This window comes from Caloenas nicobarica, chromosome 8 (genome assembly GCF_036013445.1).
Source record: "Caloenas nicobarica isolate bCalNic1 chromosome 8, bCalNic1.hap1, whole genome shotgun sequence".
In the NCBI taxonomy this organism is placed as follows: Eukaryota; Metazoa; Chordata; class Aves; order Columbiformes; family Columbidae; genus Caloenas; species Caloenas nicobarica.
In genome coordinates, this window is record NC_088252.1 from 13,032,770 (window position 1) to 13,059,637 (window position 26,868).

Sequence of the window (26,868 nt, forward strand, 5' to 3'; positions counted from 1 at the left end):
CCTCGGGTGCGGGCGGGGGGCGCGGGAGAGGGGCGGAGCCGGCGGGGAGCGGGGCTCTGCCGGCAGCGGGGGCAAGACCCTGCCCGGCCACCGCGTTACTACCGGGCCTGCTCCTTTAAGAGGGGGCTGGGCTCCCGGTGACCCCGCGTGATGTCCGCCTCTTCCTGGTTGCCATAGACACCGCCTTCCAGCGTCCCAAAATGGCGTCGCTGCTGCAGGAGGTGCTGTTCGAGACGCGCGGGCAGGCCCCGGCCCCCAGCAAGGACTTCTGCCAGCTGCTCGTCACCCGGCGCCAGGTGGGTGCTGGGCCGCCCGCGGGCGGGGAGCGGCGTCTGCCCCGCCGTTCCCTTCCCTTCCCTTCCCCTCACGATTGCCGCTTCGGCCTCCGCCCGGGAAGGAAGGCAGCTGGGCCTGCGCGCCCCCGGCTCCTGAGGCAGCCGGCGGCTTTGGTGAGGGCCCGTCCTTGGGGACGGGCTGGTGAGGGACGGAGGGTTGGCGGGGAAGGCCGGGGGTAGCCTGTTAACGCCGCCAGGTTGTGACGCGGGACGTCCTGCCAGTAAGCGCTGCTGGATTGGCCTCCTGAGGGCTGGGAGCGCCTCACTGCAGCCTCGGGATGGCCGTCGGTAAGCAGCTGGGGAGCAGGTAAGGGTTTACCACCAAAAAGGGGTTTTTTCCTAGTGTAGGTGGAAGTGTGTCCGGACGAGGAGCCTCCGTCTGTGGGAGATTCCTTCTGCGCAGAGCATCCCCAGCCTGTGGGAAGGGGCTGTGGGTGAGGGCCAGAGGAAGGGAGGGGAAAAAAAGATCCTTCAAAACAGTGAGTCAGTAGCCTTGGGAAAAAAAGTATATACACATCTGTGATTTTTTGTAACTTTAAATCTGCTTTAGTCTACTCTCAGAACTGCCTTACAAATAAATGCAAAGCTAACATTTAAAGTAAATAAATAAATCCTTAAATAACCTCACAGTGCTTCTAAGGAAAATCAAATTTAGCTGCATTCTCAAATTAACTAGGCTTAAGGGAGGGGGAACAATAGTTTAAAACCTCGTTCCAGGAAAATAAAATTAAACTGCCCATCTGGGAATGGGAAGGCTGTGTATGTTTTCCATATGGTACCTGAAGATGTTTAGGTGTCCTGCCTTATGGCCGCGTACATAACTGGTTTTTCAGTCAGGGAAACAAGCAATGCTAAAAATCACAAAAGATTTTTTTAAAACTTTTTTTGAAATATGCTACAAAATGTGCTAAAATAACATTTTTTAGAATAATCCAATAGTAATCATTGATGAAGAATATTTGACAGTAAACGAATGAGATTTAAAAAATCTGATCATAAGTTTGTATGGTTATGAAATAAAAATGTAAATCTTCTATAATTTTTGTTTCAGTTTGGCCTGGTTTTGACTGAGTTGACTGTGTATGTATAAGAGGTGAACATAGGTGCTTGTCTCAGGCTGGATGGACTGATTTAGAAGTTGTGAAGTTTCAAAAATTTTTCTGAGAAAGTTTTTAAAATGTCTCACTGGAACAAAACCCAATATATTTGGAAATTAGGAGGAAGTTTTTGGTTTGTTTTCCCAAAGTAAACCACAATAGTGATCATAATTTATTTCAGAGATGACGGAATTATCAGGTATGCAACTGAGAAATTAGGGGGAAGGGGAGGTGACAAACTAAGGTTCAGCTACAATTCCAAATGATCTGTGTTCTGTATTTTATATGCTCCTTCTTTTGGTCTCTCTGATGCCAAGATTTTCCTTTTAAATCACTAGTGTGTTTAGCAGTTTCAGATGGGCTTTTGGTTTTTTTCTCTTCAAAAAATATAGAGATAAAACTGACATGGCAACCTTAGGGAGCTTTGAGTTCCACCAAAACTGAGAGCAATTACGGTGCAGCACGATAGCTGGGAAATACTTGCGTTCCTGTAGCTGAAGTCTTGTGATGGGCTTGGTCCCATTGACCTCACGGGAATCATATCAGTGCTGTGCTTGTTCATGGAATATGTAATTGAGTGTTACGGGGGGTTTAGCATTCATTTTTGTACTCGGATAATAAAAATAAGATGATCCGTATTGTTATTTTCAGTATTTTGCTTCTCATATCAGTTTCCTGTCAAACACTTCAGATATGCATTTTTGGTTTTGTTTTCAGCTGCCTAAATATATTCTTAAAATAAACCAAAGTCAGTGAACATAAACTGTGCAAAAAGCTTTGTAACTGTCAGTGGAAGCAAGTTATACATTATGTAAATGTTTATTGTACAAAAGTATTACTAGGAAGTTAGTGTCATTGAAAAAGAACCAGTTTGTATTATTCTAAGAACTTTGTTATGATTTTATGCCAGTAAGATCATTTGAGTATGATACAGTGAACATACGTATTTGAATATACCACTGTATCCTCTGAAGCTGATGTATCTGATTCCAGCAAAACTTCCCAATTCAGTCACTTGCTGAAAACAGCTGACTTCACACAAGTAATCTCTGCAGTTTTAACTGCTGTACACGTAAAACTTCTAGATGCTAGTTGGCCTTTCTGCAGGCTATGGAGTCTCCTGAGAAGAGATCTGTGTCAAAAATAGTAATCGAAGGTATAGGCATCACTGATGTGCCAGGTTATGTATAATATCATGTAAAACATATTCAGCCATACTGTGTTAGCATCCAGGAGGCCTTGTTGTTGGTTCACGTTCCCAGTATGCTATTTTGCAGTCTCCTAATAAATTTTAGTAATTTCCTGAAAGATCTTACAGTCTAAACCTCCAACCTTGCAGTTACATGAATGCTGAAATTTGCTACTTTGAATAGTCCCATTCTTTGAAGTCAGTGGTTTCAAATCAGTCCATTGTTTTTCTTTAAAAACAAAAAGGGAGTTAGTGGCTGCATGGTGGATTTGGATGAAGGCTCCCATATTTCTGTGTTGTCCTACTTTGAATGGTTTACTTGGGCTTTGCCTGTGCAGTAAATTCAACTCCTTCAGGATTATGTTATTAATTTGCCCAGCATGTCTTGTACAGCTCCAGAGCGTGTGTACCTGTGGTCATGGCCAGAATTTTCAGGTATCAGCTGACTATCAAGTCAAACTGCTACAGAACCAGAAGTACTGTACAAGTTCAGATAATCTTAGGAATGTGTTAGGGCAAAAAAATTTAGCTGGACAAGGAGGCCATATCTGGGGGGAAAAGCGAGGCCGTATCTGGGGGGAAAAGCAAGCCCATGGCAGCAGGCTTTGTGTTCAGACAAGTCATGTGAAATGTCTGTGGCTTTTGTTTAGCTTTTTCCCCTCATTCTAGGGAACTGACATCTTTCTTCCATCATACAACCTGATATGTCAAGGATGCTCTCCAGAAGGCATTTTTGAAGTCTGCTCCTGCCTCAAGATCAGGACAGTAGGCCCAAACTATTGTGTACTGTAGAACTAAAACTAAATGAACTGTAATTGCTGTAAATTAAAAGAAAGGACATCTCTGAGAGCAAAGTTAATAGGCATTAAAAAGAACAAGACAGACAAAAAGAGTACTTAGGGTGTGATAGCACAGGAGCACACATCCTCAGCTGTAAGCATGTGAATTATTTTATTACTGCAAAAATAAATGAGAAAACATTTATTTATTACTTTCAATATTGTCAATTGTAATAATAGCAAGCTGTACTTCAATATGCATGTTTGTGTTTAACTCAAATCCAGAGAAACTAGGACACCTGGAAAAAGGAAAGCAAGGCCTGCTATGGGCAAATGGTATTGGAACTAGAAAAATGCGGAGGCTGCTTTGAACTCTTCTAACCAATAATGCAACCATAGTTGGAAAAAGAAAAAAAGGCTAGAAATGCATCCACTTGTCTGTATGGGTGTATTTGTGTCTGAAATGTGATGAGGAGACCCTGACGGTAACTTTTCATTTTGCAGTAGGAGACAGCTTCCAACCCAGATACAAATTCAATTACAATTACATTTCAAAATCAGAGCCATTAATCAGGACTTCATAAACAAAGGTATTGACTGCTGGGCAGCAAGTATGCATTTGCATTGAGAAGTTAGGAAGGGAAGATTCCCAACTAGTTTCTGCATAAGCTACTCCAAGGAGGAACCGTAATGAGACGGGGAGAGCCTTGTAACACATCACAAATAACTCTTCTAAAAGTAGACTGTATAGAGGTACAGATGCATAAGTGAGTACTCACGGAATACAGTTCAACCAGTTGGATTGTGTAGAAGGAGAGATCTTTTGAACCACTGGTGAAAAGATTTATTTTTTCAAGTATCTGTTTTAAGGCTGCAATCGTAAATTTACAAATGTAAATGCCCCTGTGTGGGCATATACCAGTCCCACTGCAGAAATACGACTGAAAGAGATGACTTCAGGTCATCAAGTCCCAGTCCCTGCTGTTTCCTCCAGCCACGTAATGGATCCTCAGAGCATAAATGGGACTTGATGTGCTTCAAACATAGTGAGGATTTTATTTCCTTGCTACTTCACACAGAACTGCTCCATATCATCACTTTTCTGATGGTTAGAAATGCAGTTATACAGAATAATTTACAGCTTATTTTACATGTGAATATCTTTTAGCTTGAATACTGCTCTTCTGTGTAGGTAACAGTGTTATATACATGTGCATATATGTGTGTATGTATACATATAAAATATCATATATATGACGCCATCTTGATAGGGTTTGTTTTGGTTTTTTCAGTCTCCATTTGTGAAACAGACTTCCTTGTCACTTTAGTATCTTTTTGCTGCATTTCTCCCCATTAGAACTTTTGTTCTTAAGTCTTACAAGTGCCATGTGCACAGCCATTGTTACTTCCCTGTGTCTTCTGGAAAATTCTGTGTGATTTAAATTTTAGGATTGTATTTAACTTTACCAAAATCACATTAGTGACTCTTGTCCTTTGATCAGTTATTATTCCAATGTCTTTCTCCTCTGTCAACTTTCAATTTATAACCTTCTGGTTTATGGCAGAAATTATTTCTAAATGAATGACTTTGCCATTTGTACTTTGTTTTTTTCCCCCCCCTCCAGGAGTGCTTTGAGTTGTTATGAGAGAGAAGCTGGTATAGATTTCAGGATAAACATGCTAAATAGAAAAACATGCTTGGCTATCAAATGTGTGCTAGGAATCCTGCTAGAAATCACGGGAACAGTGGATAGTTGTGGTTTTGTGTGAGTGCATATAATATTACATCAAATGGGAATATTTTTTTATCTCAAGACTGACATCAAGGATGCCACCTTGTTTAACATATGCCTTTCCACATCCACCTTTCACTGTACATGTTTTTCAGTCACTCTTGAAATGCCAAATTAATAATGCCAGTTATAATTTGGCAAGGTTTTTCACAAACAACAGTAGACATGATCTGTTTGTACAAAGCAAACAATAGATCATATGGCTTCCAACGTTAAGCATCAGATGACTTGAGATAGCCATGCAAATAACCTTTCAAAATAAAATTTCTTATAAGCTGTCTAACAGATGATAAGTACAGGTTTTGAAAAGTGCAAGAGAGGAATCCAAGTGGTGCAGTAGTGTGGAAAAGGTCCATCACTCATTTTGGTCAAACAAGGAATACATACACATGCCCTCCCCCCAACAAAAAAAAGAGTCTGGTCATTAATCTGCTTGTAGGACTGGCTGATAACTAGAAAGATGAGGCTGGTAACAAAAGAAATGTAACGGGAAAATGATCCACTCAACATGTAATTAATACTAGCATCTGTCACTATTTAATGAATGCTGCACTAATCAGAGGATTTTGTCATGTTAGTAAAATGTTTAGCTACTTACTCATAAAAGGCAGGGTCATATGTACACAAAATTAACGTCGTTCTGTGCAATATTCCATTCTGTGCAATATTCTGCTCATATAACAGGATAACTGAATTTTATCAAATATGTGGCTTCAGAATTGTATGTTTGGTCAGAGACCAGCAACTAGGTTCTCTAACAAATATATACGGGACATCTAGGTAAGCAAATAATACAAGTAACTAGGCAAACAGTTCTTGTTCTTTACCCATCATTGCTCCTATTGTTTAGTGTTCACTTCTACATCTTTCTGATTAAATCAATATATTCTGAGCACAGCGTATTGTTTTGGATACTGAGAACTACGATTTTTTTTTTTAAAGATCCTATAGTTGTTTTCATTTCAAAAATAGATTTTTTTTTCCTGGCTTTTTTAGTTGTAAGTAAAAATTCTGAACCTACAGCACTTATACATTAAATTACTTTTTTTTAAATCCCTTTTCAATAAACAACCCGATCACATATCAGATCTCTATAAACCCTAAATTAAGAAAAAAATCTTAGAATATTTTTTTAATCAGTTTTAGGATACATTAATAAGTAATTGTTCTAGTGGTTGTGGGCTGGTTGGTTTTCAGTCGTGGGTACCTTCAGGCTCCATTGAAACCTGCAAGGATAGTTCCTCCATTTTGAAAAATAGTACTATGAAAGTAACTAAGTGTTGCCTTTGTATCTTGGGCTTCTTTTTATGTCCTAATGATGACATTTGATATTTAACCTATTTGATTGACAGAAGATGCCATTTGAAGTGCTTAAGCCAGATGGATTGGGGAAATAAACCTAACAGGTGTTATTACAGTAATTAAGCTGAAATGAATTTCATGTTACAAGAAACACTTTTTTGCAAGATAAGTCTGATTTTAAGTAAAGATCTGAGGGAGATTAACCTTTTTCAAAGTCATACTATTTTATTTGCATTTGAAACCTGAAGGATGCCATACCAGTTATTGCCTAGCTGGACCAATTCTATTTGAGTCTTTTATTTGACATTTCAAACAGAGAATTTGAGTTCTTAACAAGTAAAAAGAGCACAGAAATTTAATTGCATAGAACTAGCAACTTCTTGTTGTCTTAAATTAGGATCATTTCAAGCATAGTTTGATGACTTCAGGAGAAGGAAGCCATTTCGTTCCAGCTCAGGAAATGCTCTGTTATGCTGAAAAAGTGCATTTCCAAAATAATTGAACACTGTCATGGTCATGGTATCACACCGTATTAAGCAGTTATTGTCAGGAAAATGTTTGCTAAGTCCAAAATATAGGGAAATCTCCTTCGCTGTCTCCAATTCAGATATCCAAGTAAACAGTAGAGCTGCTTGGAAAATGGAAACTGTTTCCCTGGGGAAATAATGCTGTATTGGAAAAACATGGATATTGCTGTAGGCTGTTTCTCTCCAAAGCTAAAATATGTTTGTTTAGCAATGTTGTGATGTTGTGTTAGAGTTTGGATGCCTGATAGTATATCTCACTTCTTCCATAACTGCCACCACTGAATGTATGCAGTTGCTAGATCTTATCCATAAAGTTTTGGAGAAGATTTGGGAATTCTTTGGTCATGTTGAAATACTGAAGATGTAATCCAGCACAAGAATCCAAATGACACAGGAAAATTGGGACTGAAATGCAGTTTGTGATGTGCTGAAGTAGCAATGTTGGCATTTCAGGGCTTTTCCTCTTGGTAGATCAAGGTTTCTCTGCAGTAGTCATTATGTACAGAAATATAAGTGGTGGTTTTTTTCCTTTCCAAAAGACTCAATTCTCTCATTTTGGGAGGTTGTTTTGTTTTTGTTTGTTTTCTCCCACAAACATTATTAAATGCTTAACCTTGTGAAACATTCATTTATAAATTTGAAATTAGAGGTATAACCGATATTGAGTCCTTAAATGGTTATTACTTGTGAAGTTTGGTTGTTTGTGAGCCTACGATTTTTCAGCACTGCCATCTGAGGTTATAAAATTCCTTTTTCAATAGTGGTTGAGCTGTTATTTGAAGATGCTTTGGGATATTCTCATATCAATTTCAATTAAGGTATTTTAAAGATAATGAAGTAATTTTAGTTAATTCTGTGTTACTTGCTATTAATCTGTTTTTCTGTATCACTGGTAGCGCAAAGATGATTTTTTTCTTTTGGCTAGACTGGTTTTTGTCCACTTGTAACTAGTCTTTGGTATACAGACAGCAGTATCACACTGAATTGCAATGTTTAAGCTCCCATTTTATTTTAAGTTTTATGCATGGCTTTAATATTTGTGGCTTTCTTCAAAGGTATCATGCTCGATCTAGTTGTACCTGCCAAGACTGATTTTCAGGTCATGAAGCTGTAATAGTTTCTCAAGGTAAGCAATCACCACTATCTTCCGCCTAATTAAGTGAATGTTTCATACTGTACTTGAGTGTCTGTTGTTTATGTGTTCATTATTTTCAGAGCTTGTTCTTCCAGAGAAAGATTTAGTTATATTCTTCACTTGCCTTACTTTAGGTAGTACATCTCTTATCCCTGTTGCTCTCTGTCTTGGGAAAACTCAGGAGTAATTCTACTTTTGTGTTACCAAGGGTAAGTTTGTGTTCCTCTCCGTTGTCTTATTTCCTGTTTTCCTTCTTCAAGTTATGAAAATAATTATTTCTTCTTTTCTGTTTCCTTTATTAACCAAGAGCAATTTTCCTTATTTCATTTTCCACATACATGGCAGCATTCATCGTGAAGAGCCATCAGATATGTGTACTTGACTAGCAGTACCATATATTTTTACTTTGTTCATTTATCAAAAAATTAATTAAATGTGCTCAGTAATGTGTTCAAGGGAAGGAAGAAGGAAAGAAGAGGATCAGTATTTTTATCTCAAGGTGTGCTAGGCTATGAAAGGTCTTATCAAAAGATGCACCAGCATAATTTAAAATTTGTGTTTAAGCAAACTTACAAAAGCTGGCCTAAACTGCTCTGTGGATGTTTACTGTAGATTTTGATTTGGTATAAACTAAATCAATTTGTGTTAAACTGAAATAAGCCTAAATTAAACCAAAGTAAAAGTGGCTGCAGCTTCTGGGTGGACTTCACTAAATTAGATTCAAACTGTACACTGGGTGCAACCAGTGTCAATGTCATTTGTTGGATAAAGCCTGAATTAGACAAATTATATGTAGGAGGGTAGTAACTAGAAGAAAGAATGCTGGTGTACAACAAAATGATCAAAATCACTTGTCGAAAAGGCAAAATGACATTGTACAAGCAGAAACCTAGGAGAGTGTATGAAGCTAGTCCTAAATAACATAGTAGGATGATAGTGAACAATAGAGTGGAAGGAATGACAACAGATGGGGATTGCAGGCAAGAGAGGCTGTGGAACTGGAAAGCATCAAAAGAGCAAACAGATACTTGTGACAGAAAATGCGATGTATGTTTTTAATATACGTGCACATAAATTATCATGACGATAATGAAAGGATAGGTTTCAGCATTTGCTAAGTTGGTGCTACAGCTGAATTGCGTGGTTGTTCCCTCCTATGCAGTTTACAATGAGACTGAAACTTACAGGTAACAAGTGTTAAGTTTCATGTAAAATAAGTTATTAAATTTTGGACTAGACAAAACTGGTGTTTGAAGACACAGAGAGAAAAAAAACCACAAGACAAAACAAACAAACAGAAACAATAACAACAAAACAAAAACCAACCAAACAACAACAACAAAAAACCACACCAACTTTTAAGAGAGCATGCTACCTGTAGTACTGGTAGATAACAAGGGTGTACTTGTCACCACAGCTTTTTCTGAAAACTGGAGACATAGATAGGAATCAACTATATCAGAATGCCTGCACAATGTTATGGATTCTTTAGTGTTCCTGTCATTTGATCAGGTGGAATTAAAGCTGTAAATAGACAGCAAGGGAACTTCGAAAAACACATTGGGAGTGTTCGTCTGTTCTTAAAAAGTGTGATGAGATTTTTATGGGCCAGCACAATAGGTGTTTCTCAAAATTTAGAATAAGAGATGTCAGTGCTAAAAGTAGAGCCGACCATGTAAGAATACAGCAAAACACTTTTCAGCAGATATTAGATTAGCCTGGTTGCAGATGTGTACAAATCATGATGATAATACTTACGCAAGAAGGAAGCAGTGGGATGATTGCACTAAGACTTCATCTGTAATAAAAAGGATTGCATGTACCCCACTAAAGGAGATGCAGATTCCCTAGAAAAGGACTTCCCATTGTAACATTGCTGTACTTTAGGACTTTTTACACACATAACAGGGAGTCTGGCTGTTCTGTTGATTGGGTTTTTTTACTCTAATGAAGAAGAAAAAAAAAATTAACACATAGACGAGACCTGAAATTGTAACAAGGAGACCTTGAAACCGAACTAAGAGGATGAAACTTAAAATAAATGGTTTCAAATGAAACCTGTCAATGTCTTATCCATCTAGAAAGGAATGTTATGTCTTGCACTTAGCAATCTAGCATCCTTTGTTCTGTTAAACAGCGGGGTAATCTCATTGTGGCAGTTTTATCTAGGTCTGCCTGTTTAATCGCGTTAATAAATGGTAAGTATCATGCTCATAATTGAAGACTCTAATCCTCAAGAGTAATTTTTTATTCCCTCTGATAGTGTTGCTTTCCCCTCAGCACATACCTGCCTCCCTTCTGCATTGTCTCTCACTCTTCTGCTGTTGTATTGTTTTCTCTGATCTGTGTACACTAGTCTATATAAAGGTAGAAGTTAGCCTCCAAAGCGCCTGTGCTGTAAGCATCTGTGATAAAGATCTTTAGGGGGTTTTGTCTTATTTTCTTTCTTCTTTACCCCCCCGCCTTGAAAGCTCTGGGAAAACCAATGAGGAAAGATACTAATATAGGAGTAAACCAATTATGTAACTGAGAGGAATGGAAGAGACCATGGTGAGGCAGCATATTTCTTGCTCAAACATAACTACTGCATTCCCCCAAAGGAAAAGGCAATAACTTTATTCCATCTTCCTCCTGTGTTTTCCTAAATTGTTTTTTAGATACCTTAAGTTGGAAGCATTTGGTAGCTATGCACGCACCCACATGCAGAGCTTAGCTGAAGTGGATTGATGTTTCTGAGTACAAGTGAAGTGGGGGTAAAAGGAACAGCTTCATAGTTGCTACATATGAAATTTTGGAATTGTGACTTTTATTTTCTGTTCTTCTCAATGCACTTGAAATATTTGTTAATAGCAGCTCATGAAACAGTTTGCATCAACACTAGGAAATTATCTTTCTTTCCACATGCCATTGTCTTTACAGTTGTATTCTACTGCAGTCATTGTTTTATTTTTGTTGCTAACAAAATTTTTTATTTTTTCTTGCTGTTAATAGTATTTTTTTTCTCCAAAGCAGATGTAGGTGAGGGGAGTACGTAGGCTTGCATAATGAGTATTGTGATCATGAGAAGAATCTGTAGAAACTTTTGAGTACACACTGTTGTCCAAAATTTCAACCCGATGGACCTGATGGTCTGAGAGAACTTCTTTTTTTCTTATAAAACAGTTTCTTTAGCACATTAGGTTTTGCACTTCAGACTCGTTGGTATATCCGAACTGGGCATCCCATAGAAAGATTGAAAAATTGACTATGTCTTAGAAATGCCAGAGACTTTTTTTTTCTCATGAGCACACATGAGAAGGAAACTACTGTACAGATGTGATCCTATCAGTGTAGACAAAATAGTAATTTGTATTACTTCCTCTACGATAGCAAATGCAAATATAGAATTTTGTAGCAATTGTCAAATGAAGTATGGGTGTTGTAAGCTGTACTTCAAATTTGAAAAAAGGGTAATAATTTGCCAGAAGAAGAGCAAAAATCATCCAATTTCACAGACAGGCAACAACTAGTACTTGTTTTATTTCATATTGCACGTGCCTGAACTGTGGAATGGCATCAGTGCAGGGGTTTGGTTTAATTTCAGTTTGGTGAACTCTTGCACTGTTCATGGTTCATTTTTTGTTCTTACTCCTAGAAAGTTATCCTTCAAAGACTTCTGGAAACCCTACATAAATGAAGGCTTCATTAACTGCAACCTGTTGATAGTCTGTTTTACCTTCTTATCCAGTGGAGCAGGTCAAAACCTGCCAGCAATTTTGAAGTACATAAGTATTATTTCACACGCACACCCCGAAACCACTGTAGTTCATTCTGCCAGGCTGCATTTGCTGGTGAAAGCTGTTCACATTCTTGCATGTTAACCAAATCAAGACTCTCAGTGTAATCTCCTTTGGTCAGTCATAGCAAAGTAAAAGCTTTAATTGCAAATGTTCAAAATCAAGCAGAAAAATAAAGTTTGTTTAAAAAAAAAAAAGTCAAAGCAATCATAAGTCAACTCTGTTTTCTTCTGTGCTTCCATCTTTCTGTATGATTAAAAACTTCAAATCTCACAACCCTTCCTGAATCCGTATTTCGCCAATACTGTAGGAAATGTGCTATATATTGTAGTAGTTATGAAATAATTTGTGGAGTATGCAACTAAGACCACAAGATGTTTGTTAAACAGTTGCAGTGGAAGCAGTACAGTTGGTTTGTTATGTTCTGCAAGCTGTGAAGGCTAGAAAGGCATTATTACTTTCTAGATCTTTCCAAAGAAACATGCAAGTCTGCAGTTCATATGTGTTGTACCTTAACAGCATTGTACAACTATTCCTCACTGCCTCGAGATCTACTCTAAAAGTAATTTAAGTAGGTCTTAAGTTTTAAGTTCATTATAAATGTTATAATTTTAACTCAAAACCAACCTTAACTGTTTCACAACATCTAATGAGATACCTATATGTTGCCTGTTATGCTGTATGAAGGCACAGTGGGAATATTTCTTTAAACAAAGGACATATTTTCATTGCCAAGAATCTAGCTGGTTTTGGAGGCAGGAGGAAAATAGGAGACTTAACATATTCTTCAGTTCCACAAGATCTGCATTCTTGCTTTTAAGTTAATCACAATATGCCATTAGTAGCCTTGCGTGAAACAATTGCCAATGTGTGTTCCTGTTCTTCAACAGCTTATCCCACAGGGATCAAAACAGCATTTGCTTTAGCTGCGTCAGTGTCAATGCAGAAGGTTGGCCTTGCTATAGCTCTTCATAAAGTTATTGAACATTTTGTTTTAGTTCATTTGCAAATAGCTGTGCATTGTTGGTGCTACTTGGTTCCATAGTTTAGATATAACACATTCGCCTCTTCTTGGTGAAAAGTGAGTAAATCTTCAAGGTACCTATTTTGCATTTTTTTTAAAGTGACCTAGAAGCCTAACTTCATTCAGTTGCAAAATGAACATAGCTCTGTCCAAGCATAAAGATTTCCATTGTCCTATTCAAATTTTCCTTTATTACTTATGCAAAGGTATAGTGTGGATGTAGCTGCAACTGTGTGAAAAACCTTAGTATCAGCATCTCAATTAGATGCAGCTATTTTAGAATAAGAGTAGAAAAAACTATGACAGGAGTGCTTTTTCAAAAGTAAAATTGCATCTATGCTAACAGGGACTGGAAAGATAAAGGAAGCAGGTAAGATGGTAGTTTTTACTGTGCTAATTAATTTCAGAATTTAAAAAAAAGGTTATATAATCTAATAAAGGTGTTTGACGACTTCATGGCTTGGAAATTCAGCTTAGGTTTATATAATTTTAGGTAACAGGTTAGCTGATACTGGCTTCAAGCAATTAACTGAAATGTATTTAGGTATACAGATCATAACTTTAGAAATGTCTATCTTATAGTTATCTCCTTGAAGATGATTCAATAATGCTGATATTTATTCCACTTTTATTTTGTAAAGATTTATGTGAGGGTGAAATGGGTGATTTCTATACTGAGGTGCATGAAAATTGAATGCTTTAAAAATAATAGATTTATTTGAAAATGTGGCAAAACCGCAACAATATTCTGCAAGAGAAAATGAGATAAAATGAGGGCCAGAAACATTTAAATACATTTGAAATCAAAGAATAAGGCAATATAATATTTTATGGTCTCCTCCACTCCACAAAACCCAGCAAAAAACAGAGGGTTGGGGTTTTTTTAAATCTATGGAAAAGTAATAGAATATGGGATAAAATAGCCTGGGAGAAGGGATTTAGTAGAGGTAAAGTCTCTAAGACTGAGACTGTAACTGCTTTTTTTGGTAGAAGACACAACGGCTCCTTGACTGCACAGGGGAATGAGAGCTTGGACTGCAGTGACTAATCCAAGGCCAAAAAGAAAGACTGGGGGTTTAGGCCATTCACCTGGAACAGAGGAAAATATTAGAATCTGTTGTGCAACATAGTTGTGCTTTTCTTAATAATTAGACTTCTAAATTTGTATATAGTTAGATCTATAAGATTATACAGAAAATTAATCTGAAGAATGTTGTTAGGTATTAAAGTTCAGAAGTTGAAAACAATAGTAATCGTTAATCATTTTTGGTAATTGTTTTTAGGGGCAAATGGCTATTTTCTTTTTCAGTTACTCTTGGCATTTCCATGCTGAGAAATGTTGGGTTTGTTGTTTGTTTTGTTTTAAGAAATGTCACTTCCAACAGTAACATGAGAAAAGAACCACAGAAAGCATATTAAGTGGATTTCTTTTCTCCTTTAACAAAGATGGGTTTTTTTCCCCAATAGTATACTGTATTCTTGCATACCATTTCGAAGGGTATGCAAGCTGAGGATCATGTAGAAAGAAGTCTCTTGTTTCTCCATTTGCATATCAGTTTTGTTCTGACCTTATTCTCACCTCATGTTTTCCACAAATAAGAATGGAAGTAGCCTTTTGCGCTGATTCTCCCTACACTGCTAGAGATAAAAAGAGCTTTTGGAAGTACAGTATGGCATTTGCTGTCCTGTTATCCTCGCGGTGAGCCACAGACATAATAGTTCTAAAGCCTTCCCAGGTAGTAAGATCATGACTGGAACAGAATGACGAGTGGTTTATAATCTCTTTTGCATTGAATCTTCATATTACCACTAGTATATTAAGTGGTGTTATTGTAGCAACAAAGAACTCTGCTGATAGAAAATGTTTCAGTAGTGTAATTAGTTTTTCAGAAATTAAATTCTAGAATACAGATTGGATGAATGGGATTTTTTTCCTTCAGAGAGGCAACTGTTTCACAGCAAAGGAATAAAGATTGTCTGTGTTGTAAAATAGAATAAACCTATGCAACTGAGTAGGATGTTTTTTCTTTTATTCACATAATATGGGTTATTTTACAGAGTATTGCAGGTATGTCTGGGCGTTAACCAAAGCTATTTTATATGTATGCTATCAGAATACGATTTAGTAATTCTGATTACCCCTATAATGATGTATTAGCCACAGTAAACATCAAAATAATAAATTTTAGCTGGCTGTATTTGACATTCAAATGTAGATGGTAAGCCTTCATTCAAACTTATTTACTGTTACTGTATATGAGCTATCAACACAATACAAGCAAGACTTGAAGAATACTGAAATGGTTGGTGTGGGCCTGCCTTAGCAGATTGTCTGGAATCTGAGCTTTAATTTGAAAATTAATGATGAGAATGAATGCAACTCATTAGGAGTTACAGATACTTAATGCTTCTCAACTTTAAAATCCACATTTTGACACTGAAATACAAGAGAGATCTAAAGTTAAATTTCATGTTGAGCGATGTAAACCACTGTTGTCAGATCTAAGATTCGTAACAGTTAATTTAACTGTGTTCTTTGGTCAGTACACATGAGTAGTCTTCTGGGGCTTATTGACAGTTAACTCAAGGCTTGCTTTTAATTTTCCTTTTCTATGTGCCAGTAGAAAAAATAAGACTCTAAGGAGTGTATTTTTATATGCATGTGTGTGTTTAGAAATGTACACCTCAGTAATATTCTCAGTTGCCAGTTTTATTGCTGAGTGTGTCAGGAATCCACCTATATATAACACGACGTAAAATCCTCGCTTTTCTCAGTAAAATGGAAGGAAATAAACTAGATTAATATTAGTAAGATTCCTTCTTTTTAAACCTTGCCTACAACAGCAACTGAATTCTGCTTTTTGCTTGGAACATAATTTTTGCTAACAACTTGTGTGAGGGAGGGACACGATTACACCTTTCTTGTCACAGCAGCAAAACAAAAGTCGATATTAAAAGCTGACACACTGTTCAAGCAAATATGTAAAGTTTTAAGAGAACTCTGGGAAAATTACTGATAGCCAGGGCTGCTTGCGCCCCATCATTTCATAGCTACATGATTTACTATTCATATTAATCTTTTGTCTCAGTTGCATGCCTTGTAATGCAGGCTTTCTTTTCTTTTTCTGACCATGAAAATGAGAGCTGATTGTGTACTTCTGGAGTGTTTTTTCTGGAGTTTTCGGACAATCTAAGTGCTGAGCTTTGAACTGTCCTATTAGTTTTGATTTTAAGAAAATGTTTGAGTGACAGTTTACTTTAATACTGCCACTTTTGAATGCCCAAGCACTTGAATGGATATTTCTACTTAACCACATCATTTAATACCTGATGAATTGTGTTTCTGCAACTCAATGAAAAACAAAAAGAGAATGTTTATAGGTTTGCAAATCGAGATGTCATTAAATGTGTTTTAATTTCTACAAACAATTTGCATGCAGGGGTTGGGAACATTTTTATTTGGTACGTAAAAACATTTCACACTTGTCTAGGTACATTTTGGGATGTTTATTGTCCTTTGAAGCATGTCGTAGGGCCACTGGTAATGTAACTGTGGTCTGATCTCTTATGATAACATTGTTTTGAGAATGCAGTAATATTTACACAACTGGAGTCCTGCATCTTAGCAATGTATTTATCCCATGGTACTTGATAATCATGTCGTCTTCCTTTTTTTTTCTCCCCCCTTTCCCCGCCCCCCCCCTCCACAATTGTAGGTAATTTTCAGGTGGTGGAAAATCTCACTTAGGAATGAAAGTCGTGAATCAAGACCTGGAGCAACATACGCATCCCATGAGGATTTTTTGCAAAATTCATCTCTTCAGAGTAAGATGACAATAATAATTACAAACTTGCTGTGACATATAATGGAATAATCTAGCAATAGTTATCTACAGTAACTTTCATGAAAGATGTGATTGCTTTGGCTAACAGGCTTTTTTGCATGAATTGGTAGTTTCATTATAAGACAATGAGAGAGGTATTAGCCACAAAAATAGTCCAGAGAACAAAATTTTTATTGCTAATAACTCAGTCCTTACAATACTCTGTGCCAGCACATTTGTTTTTGTGGCTATGTCATGAACCATCCGGATTCTTAATCTGATTTGACATGAGTAACACCAAGTGCAACAGGTACTTGGGAGTATACAAATTCAACATGACATTAGGAGCATACAGCCCGAAAAACCAAGTCAGTGGGGACACCACTAAATAAACCTCAAAATGCAGATTTATAGAGCTGTTTTCCAACCTACTCCTGATAGACTGGCCACTGAGAGCATCTGAAATAAGTATGCTTTTCCCAGGGTGCTGTGGGACTACGTATCCCACGTAGTGATTGCTCTACATCTTTTTTTAATCTTGGTTGTCGGTAATGCATTAGTTTTAAGAGATGTCACGTCACAAGATACAGTTGGTCATGGCTCACAGAGGAAATGGTCTCCTGAAAATACTAAGCCAAAGACTTTAATTCAGCAACTGCAGTGAACAGCTGAGGTCTGAGCTATGACCTAGCTTGAAAATGGAGAGCTTCATCACCGGGCCTGCAGGGACTGGATTGAGATCTGAGGCTTTGTAGCCCAAGAGACCAGATAGCACTCAAACACCTTGCATTGGTGAGGGTTTGTGGTTTCTCTTTGTTTTGGTTTGTTTGTTTGTTGCTTTTAATAAGCTGTTCTTGTATTCTGATTATGTACAGACATATGTTTAGTTACAGATGTGACTTCGTATGTATCCTGTTTTTATTATGAACTTGAAAGATGTCATTTCCAAATGAAGTACCATTTTCCTTTTCAACAACTTTGGTAGACATCATCTTATTTACATGTAGGCAGAGGAGGTCCGCTTTCCTGAGAAGTATATGAATCTCAGGTGGTAGGGGAGAGGGTGAAACTTTCTGCAAGAGAATATACCTGTTTTCAAGAGTAAACAGGAGTGTATCTTCATTTAGGTTCTGAAATAAGACCAACACATTTCCTATGCTTTGCTTATTAAAATTCAACACTTCCTACAGCACAATCAAGAGATTTTTAGCCCTGGTAAATTAATGTGGTCTGCATTTCTGTGTTTACGTTTGTGTTTCTGATGCCCGTTCTAACTTCTGCAGCTGGCCCATTTCAAGTGAGCAGTAAAGGTTAGGGAGGCTGCACGCGCCTGCTGTCCATGCTCTGTTGATGGGGAGTCTGCACATTCTGAGCTCAAGTGACTGGGTAGATGCACAAACCATGGAAAAAGTTTCCATCAGCACTCACAGTCCATAACAAAACAAATCTTTAACTCCAGTTATTACCACTTGTTTTTGCTAGGAGAGGAATTAATGCATCATGAACCGATAGAAAATGGATGGCCTGTTGAATTTGGCCCAGGGAGTCTTTAAATATGCAATGCTTTTTTTGCAGTAGGTGTTTATAATCATCCCACTAGCTGAGGCAAAGAGTTGCCCCATGTTTTAATTTGACTTGATTATCAGTTTTTATAAAATTGAGCTTTCAAAGTAGTCTTCTCTGCTTTTTGCAAGAAGACTTTATAGCTGAATTTTAGCAATAGGTTTTAGTGGGTTTATTTTCAAAATTTAATATTTTTAAAATTTATCTCATAAAAGTAGACTTGATATGTGAATGTATATTGGCGAAGATTTTAGCTTGTGTTTTTTTTACTCGTTGCTTACACTGTAAGATTTTCCTATGGGATTTGATATTAATATAATGTCACAATAAAACCTCTGCTTTACATTGCCTGGGTACAATGATTCAAATAGTTAAATTATTATTAACATGCATTTTTTTATTGATATCCTATGTGTTTTCAATAGGTTACAAATAAGATCTGCCTGCTTTTTCTTGTTATTGGTGGTTAGGAGGTTTCATATCCCATAGGAAGAATTGAAAGCCACAGTTGCCATTCTTTCCTAACGTTTAGTCACTTCTTCCTCCTTCTAAAATTGTCTTTAAAATCATACATGGGGTTTTCCCTCTTATTTTTAGTATAATTTTAATATAAAATACAAATATTTTGTTTTCAGAAAAATGTTAATATAAATAGAAGTATTATGAATATAAATTATTATTTGTGAGAAGTTGTACTGTTATATTGATATTATGTCTGTTCGTAGCTCTTGTTGTTCCACATAATCAGATGGTTTTGCACCTCCTTCTCACTTCCTGTTAAGAGGAGCTTTGCTGCTGTGTTCTCCTAAGTATTCATAGATTATTTTTTTTTCTGTAGCTTTCCACAAATACATATATTGGAATAATACTTAAGTTATCCTTACCGATTTAAAAAAAACCAAACCAAAACAAAACAAACAACACCAAAACCAACAAACCCTGAAGTGCAGTATACTTTCACAGTTAATTCATCATTAGCTGCAGATACGTTTGTAAAGCAAGATGAATACAGCTAAATATAGTATAAAACAGCCAAAATAGGTCACATTATTATTTCTAGAAATAAATAATTTTCAGGAAAAACTCAATGAGCAGCAAATACTCGTGTGGTAGCCTGCTTAATCATTCAACATGAAATAGATGCACACTAAAACTTTATCAGTGTCATTCCTAGTATGCAAAGATTTGGATCATTCTTATATATCGGCTTGAATTAGATCAGCCAGACAATTTTTAGTTGACTGTGTATATCATTTTTGTACTTGCATAAGGAATTTGAGGAAAATTACCAACAATATAGAACAGAGATGCTTGGAAAGCAAAAAAGCAAATGAGAACCAATAGTGAACTGTTCGTGTTTACAGTACGATACAGCAACAGAAAAGAGAGCTTGAACAGTATTGGGCCATCTACCCAAAGACATGAAGGAAGATAAGGCGGTAGCTTCCTTCTACATCGTTAAGAATATTTGGAACAAAAAGAGAAGAAAAAAGTCTTAACATCTTAACAGTGAAATGTTGTAATTTGGAAAGCTCTTTTAAATGTATTCACGTAAGCTTCAGTTTTGTAGGTAATCTTAGCAAAATATTTTCAAAGAAAAACTGCTGCATCAAAATTAGGTGCACTTGCTGCCTATAATCAGTATAGTTTCAACTTCTATGACTCTGTTTCTCTCTCCTTTTATGACTTTCACCTACGTGAGAAGATAGAACCTAGTTGGTTAAAAAAAAAAAAAAGAGACAAATCCCCAAAACAACAAAACCAGCTTTGGGTGTATTAGAATAATTTCATAATACAAAAAACGTTAATTTTGCTTTAAACTTAAATTTTGACCCCTGCATCCCTGTATGAAAAGGAGAGAAGGAGGAGGAAAGCAAAACACAAAACAAACAAACAAACAAAGCCCACCACATTCTTTACAAATCACGATGACTGCATTCGTGTCATCAGATCTTAGGAAACAACATGCAGCTCCAAAATTTACCACCGATCATTTATTAGAAGTGTAACAAATCAAATTCAGGATCATATTTTATAATGAGCTAGTATTTTTATTAAAGCAATTTGATAAAATAGATAAATGATCTGAAGAAACAGTGTTGAATTCAAAAGGCCAAGTTCCAAGTTGGACACTGAAACAGAAATAATCAACTGCATAAATGCAGGATGGGGAGTAGCTCACTAAGCAGCAGATCTACAGAAAAAGAAGCTGGTGTTGTACTGGATCACAGAGTGAATGAGTCAAAAAGTCATGTCAGTGTAGAAGATAACTGTCGTCAGTGTCGTTTTAGTGGTTTAACTGTACCTACATGAGATAAGAAGCAGAACTGCAGGGACTTTTCACGTCAGAGCCATCATTTCCCCCAAAGCATACAACTAAAGTACTTTTTTTCAGTTATTTTACTAACCTCCTCCTGAGTAAACAGCACAGTCTTTATGTAAGTAAATATACATGTTTATGGAAAAGTGGACAAAATGGGTCTGGACAAGTTTCAGTTTAGCTTTGCTGCTGTTGTTAATGTTCCTCAGCTGAGACAAGAGTGTGCTGTATGCTGGACAACGTACAGGTGTTTTAATTAGAGCCTTGCTTTACTGCTTAGTTTTCCTGGATGTCACTAGCAGCTCTTAAGATTAATTGAAATACTGTAAATTACTAATATTCAATGTAAGATACATTCTTTTCTCTAGAAAACATTTTAAAAATGAGCTGACTTTTCTGATTTTTTTTTTAAGGTGTATCTGAATAATGTGGGTTTATTGGGAAGAAATTTCAGGCTTGTACAAATCTGTTGTCGCTTAAGTTTGTGATTTTTTTTTTTTAATTATTATTTTTTGTTTGTTTGTTTTTATTTTTTTTAAATCACAGTTCAGATTGCTATAGTGTTTGGTGCCAACATTCTGGAACATGTTTTCAATCTGTGCCAAGGTAAATATGACCTCCTGGAACGGCTTCCTGTTGCTTTGCTCGTGTACATCATTTCCTTTCTGGACCTTGAAGATATTGCCAGGCTTTCTCAAGTTTCACGCAAACTTAAAATGGTAAAATATGTGTATATGTATATATAAATTATTTTGAAATTGTTAGCTTTGCTGTGCAGTGTGTTGGTTTTGATTCATCTCACATTTAATATAATCCTCAGTCTGCTTTTCTTAAAGTTTGAGACAATAAATTAATCATCTGTATACAAACAACTGAATGGGTGCAATAAAAACTAGACCTTAGGCTGCTAGAGAGACTGTGCTTATCCTGCAGACTTTTGCCACATGTAATAAACACAATGATCCAGATAATTCCATTGTAAGCCATGGTTGGGTGTTATGCGCTACTTCCAGGATTAAGTATTTGAAATGTAAAATGCATGCTATGCATTATGATTTGTATTATTGTAATGTCTAGAAACTTCAACCACAGACCAGGATCTCCTTATGCTAGACTCATTAACAAACAAGAAATCATTGCCATTGCTGGGGAGCCTACATTTTAAGTGTTTGACAAAAGACAGGACCACAAGGAAACAGGTTTTTTTTTTTTCCAAGATTTTTGTAGACCTTGCAGCAAGGAACTGCAAGAAACACAGGAGAAAGAGATGGCATTATGCTTGCTTGCTAGGAAGCTCTTTCCAATGGTCAGGGAAGTATGGAAAATAGCGTAAATGTACTGGATTGAAACTTTACAGAGTAACAGAAGTTGCCACTATTGGCTGATTGGAGCTAAGGGTAACCCCTCTGTGCCTGAAGTCCCAGGAGAAGGAGGGCAAATCTGTTGGTGCGGAAAAAGAAAAGTCATAGGATATCTTAGGCTGTGTTGGAACAGCTTCTGAGATGTCATCTATTCCAACTGTCTGGTCTGTGCGGGGTCAGGTAATTGGAGGGATGGAAAGATAATATGTTCAGAGCTGTGATGTAGGAAGCTTATTTTTGCAGGTCTGAACACCTCAAAATTGCATTTTCTGTCCCAGTCAGAGCCTGAGAAAAGGCTGCTGCAGCAATTCAGGTGAGGGGAAAGGGTTCTAGCTTATGAAAAATAGGAAGAAGAGCATATTAAAGAGAAAAATAACTTGATTTTTATCCCCAGGGATGCCATAGGAGCCTAGAATGAAGCCTGACAAGTTATGGGTTATATGGTTACTGAAAACATAAGTAATGGTGAGACATTAGGAGGAAGATAAAAACAAGTTTAGTCATCTTGAGTCTGATGTGACAGCTAGATACTCTCTGAAAGACTTCAGAGAGACAGATTAACCTTTTAGTTTGGAAAACAGGACATGCATCTGGTACAGAGTACATCTCTAAATTGTATCAGATTACTCACAGGGTTTATATTATTTTGAGGTCATGTAGCCCAAAATTTCAAGAGAAGTTCTGTGTAAGACTGCTGACAGTTCAAGAGGACATGGCTGTACTGCTGTTCCTATGATGTTGCTACAAAGACATTACACATGCTTTAGCGAGAATGAGTTCAGGTGAGCACAAGAAATAGGAGACAGCGTAAAGAAAGCACAGGAGAAAATGGTGAGGTAAGAAAATAGAGAATGTCATGAATTTAGAGATGAAGGGCAGGTGGAAGTAGATAAGCTTGCTGAGTTCTGGGCTTTATTTCAGTTTGAAGATGAAACAGTTGCTACTGCAACTGGGAAACAATCAGCAGAGGATAAGAGAATTAAAAACGACTAAAGGAGAGGAAGAGAATGGCTGGAAGGGAGGTCAGCAAATTATTTATTAGTATATTTGGAATCGATCCGTCATTTGCGGAGCGTGAGTGGAGTAAGACGAACTGTGGAGGGCAGTAAAGTTTTCATTAGTTTAACACAAAGCCTTGGATATTCTGGAATTTAAGGAAATCCTAGAAAAATAACTTTCGTAATACTAAAGATATTGGCACAATTAAATAACCTATTAGAACTAGTAATGCCATGCCCTCTTTCTCTGATTTCAGCAGTATTTTTAAGGATTTTGCCCCAATACTGTGAATTTTCATTTCCAGACTAATTTATGTGTAGACTGGAATGCTGCTCTATGTGGAATTATAAAACAGCATATTCATATTTTAAAATAGGGAAAAATAGAACAGTCTGTGCACTCAGGACTGAAAATTGGACTGTGAAGGGCTCTGTACATCCATCCTGTGCAATGCAGCCTCATAGGCTGAACTAGAAGGTATCTTAATTTGTTACCCAATGCACAGCATTTGTGTGTGGTTCTGAGTATAAATCTTACTCTCCAGATTATTCAGACACTTTCAATATGCTTTTCAAAGTATTTTAGATTTTCACTAAGTACTATTTTTAAGTATTATAAAAGAAGCTCCATCTCAAAAGGAACGAGGTACAGAAGTCCTAACATGGACACCACTGCTGGAGCATTCTGTGGGTCTTCCAAAGACTTTTTCAGCAAACTTTGGTATTGTGATGTCTCCCAGCGCAGGCGCAGGATAGGATTCATTTAGTTTATTTTGTATGAGGTCTTTGGACAGGCAAAATTAAACTACAGAAAGGAAAATCCCGCTTCTGTGCGCTCCCGGGAGCTGCTCCCGGCAGAGGGAGCCCGGTTCCCAGCCCAAGGGCCAGGACGAGCTCCCTGCGCTGCCCCGGCACAGGGTTGTTCTCTTTTAGAGCGGGGAAGATCTCACTGTTATTACGTAGTTCAGAAGCCATCGGCACGGAAAGAAGACCACAATAATGGCAGTGATTATCTTTTCTTCTTACTGTATTTTTTAATAGAACACTGTATTTGGAAATACAATTATATTATACTAAAAATCAGTCTCTATTTTTAACTTGTGTCCATTTTTAATAGGAACAACAGAATGGTTAGCGACCAAGCAGAAATTTAAAGAAAACTTTAAAACTGCATGTATTTTCATATCAGGACTTCTGCAGCGATTTCCCCCCAATAATCCTTGCTTCTCCTTTGCTAAAATCTGATAGCATGGTGTGTGTGCCTGCAGTGTTATCACTCTCACAATTCCATACAACAGAAACAGGATCACACATACTCTGATACAGCTTTGCTGTAGTCCACGAATTAAATAGTTCAAGGTGTCCAGCTACATCAGCAGCATGTAACAGAAGTTATACCAGAACTTTTGCTTTTCTATTTCTGTTACTACTTGTGACAGACATTCCAGCTACTCACATTGGCAGTGATCTAGTGCAACTCCACTAAGGTCTCTGCAGTTACACATTTAGAAAAGTGGAACATTTGGGAGAAGAATCAATGTTACTATGCTCTGGTATAACTTAAAATGGGCAGATAATATAGTCAGAGTATCTTCCTAATTCTTTTTTTTTTGTGACGGTTCTGTCATCTAACAAATTACATCATTTTTTTCTTCCTGTTTATAATGCAATATTTCCACCTGATTCTGTTTATGGGGTCATTCTGAATGAAGGAAGCAGCTCCGGAGAAACAGGCTTAATCGCTACAGTGCTTCTAAAAGGCTCCTAAAATTGCATTTCTCTTGTAAGAAGTCCAAAGGCAATTTGCTGCTTTTCCTTACCTTGAAAACCAATTTGTGATGCGATTGATACGTCCCAACAAGTTCTTTGGCATAATCTTGCACAGCTTCATTGATTTTAGTGAGGCTGTATGAACATTGTGGTTTAACCCGGCAGGCAGCTGAACACCACGCAGCCATTCACGCAACCCCCCGCAGTGGGATGGGGACAGAATTGGAAAAAGGTAAAACTCATGGATTGAGATAAACACAGTTTAATAAGACAGAAATGAATATACAAAACAAGTCATGCAATTGCCTACCACCCGCTAACCGTTGCCCAGCCAGTCTCCGAGCAGCAGCCCCCGGCCAACTTTCTCCCAGCTTATATACTGAGCATGATGTCGTAAGGTATGGAATATCCCTTGGGTCAGTGTCCCCGCCATGTCCCCTCCCCAGCCCACTCAGTGGAGCGGTGTGAGAAGCGGAAAAGGCCTTGACTCTGTGTAAGCACTGCTCAGCAATAACGAAAACACCCCTGCGTTATCAACATTCTTCTCATACTAAATCCAAAATACAGCATGGGACCAGCTACTAGGAAGAAAATTAACTCTCCCAGCTGAATCCAGGACAATGAAGTACACGCCAGGAAAGTATGTGGCATTACAGCTGCTTTTAGTGCAGCAGAAAGGCCTTTGATATACCAGAAGAAACTTCTCAAATTTTTCACAGAAGAACATGCAGTATCTTGTATTAGCAACACTGGGCAAAACTTCCCCTGATGTCATTGTGAGTTTTAACTAATATTGCGTCTTTCCAGATAGGTGGGCAGCTTGTGCTGCAAGTGACCTTCATACAAGGTGTCTGTGTTATCCAAACACGTTTTGTGTAGTAAAATAATCAGCAATTAATAAGACAAATTATGTTTTTATGCCTCTACTTTCTCTTACAACTAGGTATGTAACAGTAATGCACTATGGGAAAATATTGTGAAGAACTTGTGTGACACAATTACACCAGAAATGAAAGAACTTGCGCAGGAAATAGGCTGGAAACAATTCTTCTTCACAAACAAGCTTCAGCTACAGGTGCAGCTCCGAAGGAGGAGGCAAAACCAAGATGCTCAGAACAAAAATCTAACTGAATAAAGATGCATTTTTTTAATTGAAACAATTGTTATAAGGTGTGGATTTGCTGTTTATCAGGTCAGACATACTGACTTTTCTGCTTTACTAGGGAAAGCAGATTATTTTAAGGATTGAAAGAGGAAAAACAAAACTTGTCTTACTCTGAGCAACATGTAAATAATACAATGTTTAATATGTTGGGCATCCTGAAATTGTAGTATGGTCAGTATTGTGACAGTTACTAGCAATAGAAGAGGTTGTACCTTCTTCGCACTTCTTCATTCTGACTTCTCTACCTTGTATCTACGCTATACATGCCTCATGTCTTCCACCAGATGCTATGGCATTGTCATCATTACCTTTACAGAAAACTGTATATCACTTCTTACTACAAAAATTGCTAATGACTGCTGAGGTTTTTACTATCCACCATGGTGAATTTGCAGTGTTTATAGGCAAGTCACACGTAGCTGGTTCCAGAGTTTGATGTGTGTTTAAATATTTTTTAAATTAATTATCTAAACTTCACGCAAATAATAATTTTGTCACCAAGAAGAAACTTCTTTGGTGACTGAGATTGTGGATCAAATTATTGTCCTCATCTTGGACAATCCATCAGCATCATATTTGAGACACTCCAGCAGAATGGTATACAGGCAACATTTTTCTTTGATGTTGCTGATGCAGGAACTTTTGAAACTAATTGACTTCCACTGTTCGAGTTGCATATTTGACAGGAGACATTTGCTATATTACTTAAGAGTGTTAAGATTAAGGCCGTTCTTACTCACATGACTGACTTGCTCCAACAATCAACTTCAGTAATTCAGAGGCCAAATATTATTACTCTGAAAGTACCAGTTAATTAATATATCATTTCCATTGACCAGACTTAAGGCTTGAGTATTAAAAACAGTGATTGCAATATTTGGATATAATAGTGTCATATTTGAAGAGTGTA

The 26,868-nt window shown here is 37.3% G+C and overlaps 1 protein-coding gene across 1 annotated transcript; it reads left to right on the top strand.

Annotated features, from left to right (window-relative positions):
• Nucleotides 1-72: 72 nt before the first annotated feature.
• Nucleotides 73-26,868, top strand: FBXO36 (F-box protein 36). Its single transcript, XM_065640140.1, has 4 exons — nucleotides 73-296; nucleotides 16,674-16,782; nucleotides 21,211-21,383; nucleotides 25,737-26,868. The coding sequence occupies exons 1-4, from the start codon at nucleotides 201-203 to the stop codon at nucleotides 25,926-25,928; spliced, it is 570 nt and encodes a 189-aa protein (XP_065496212.1). The 5' UTR covers nucleotides 73-200; the 3' UTR covers nucleotides 25,929-26,868.

Coding starts and splice junctions, on each gene's coding strand:
- FBXO36 (XM_065640140.1), top strand. CDS start 201: ATGGCGTCGCTGCTGCAGGAGGTGCTGTTCGAGACGCGCGGGCAGGCC. Junction 297..16,673: donor TGCTCGTCACCCGGCGCCAG/GTGGGTGCTGGG, acceptor CCACAATTGTAG/GTAATTTTCAGGTGGTGGAA. Junction 21,384..25,736: donor TTTCACGCAAACTTAAAATG/GTAAAATATGTG, acceptor TCTTACAACTAG/GTATGTAACAGTAATGCACT.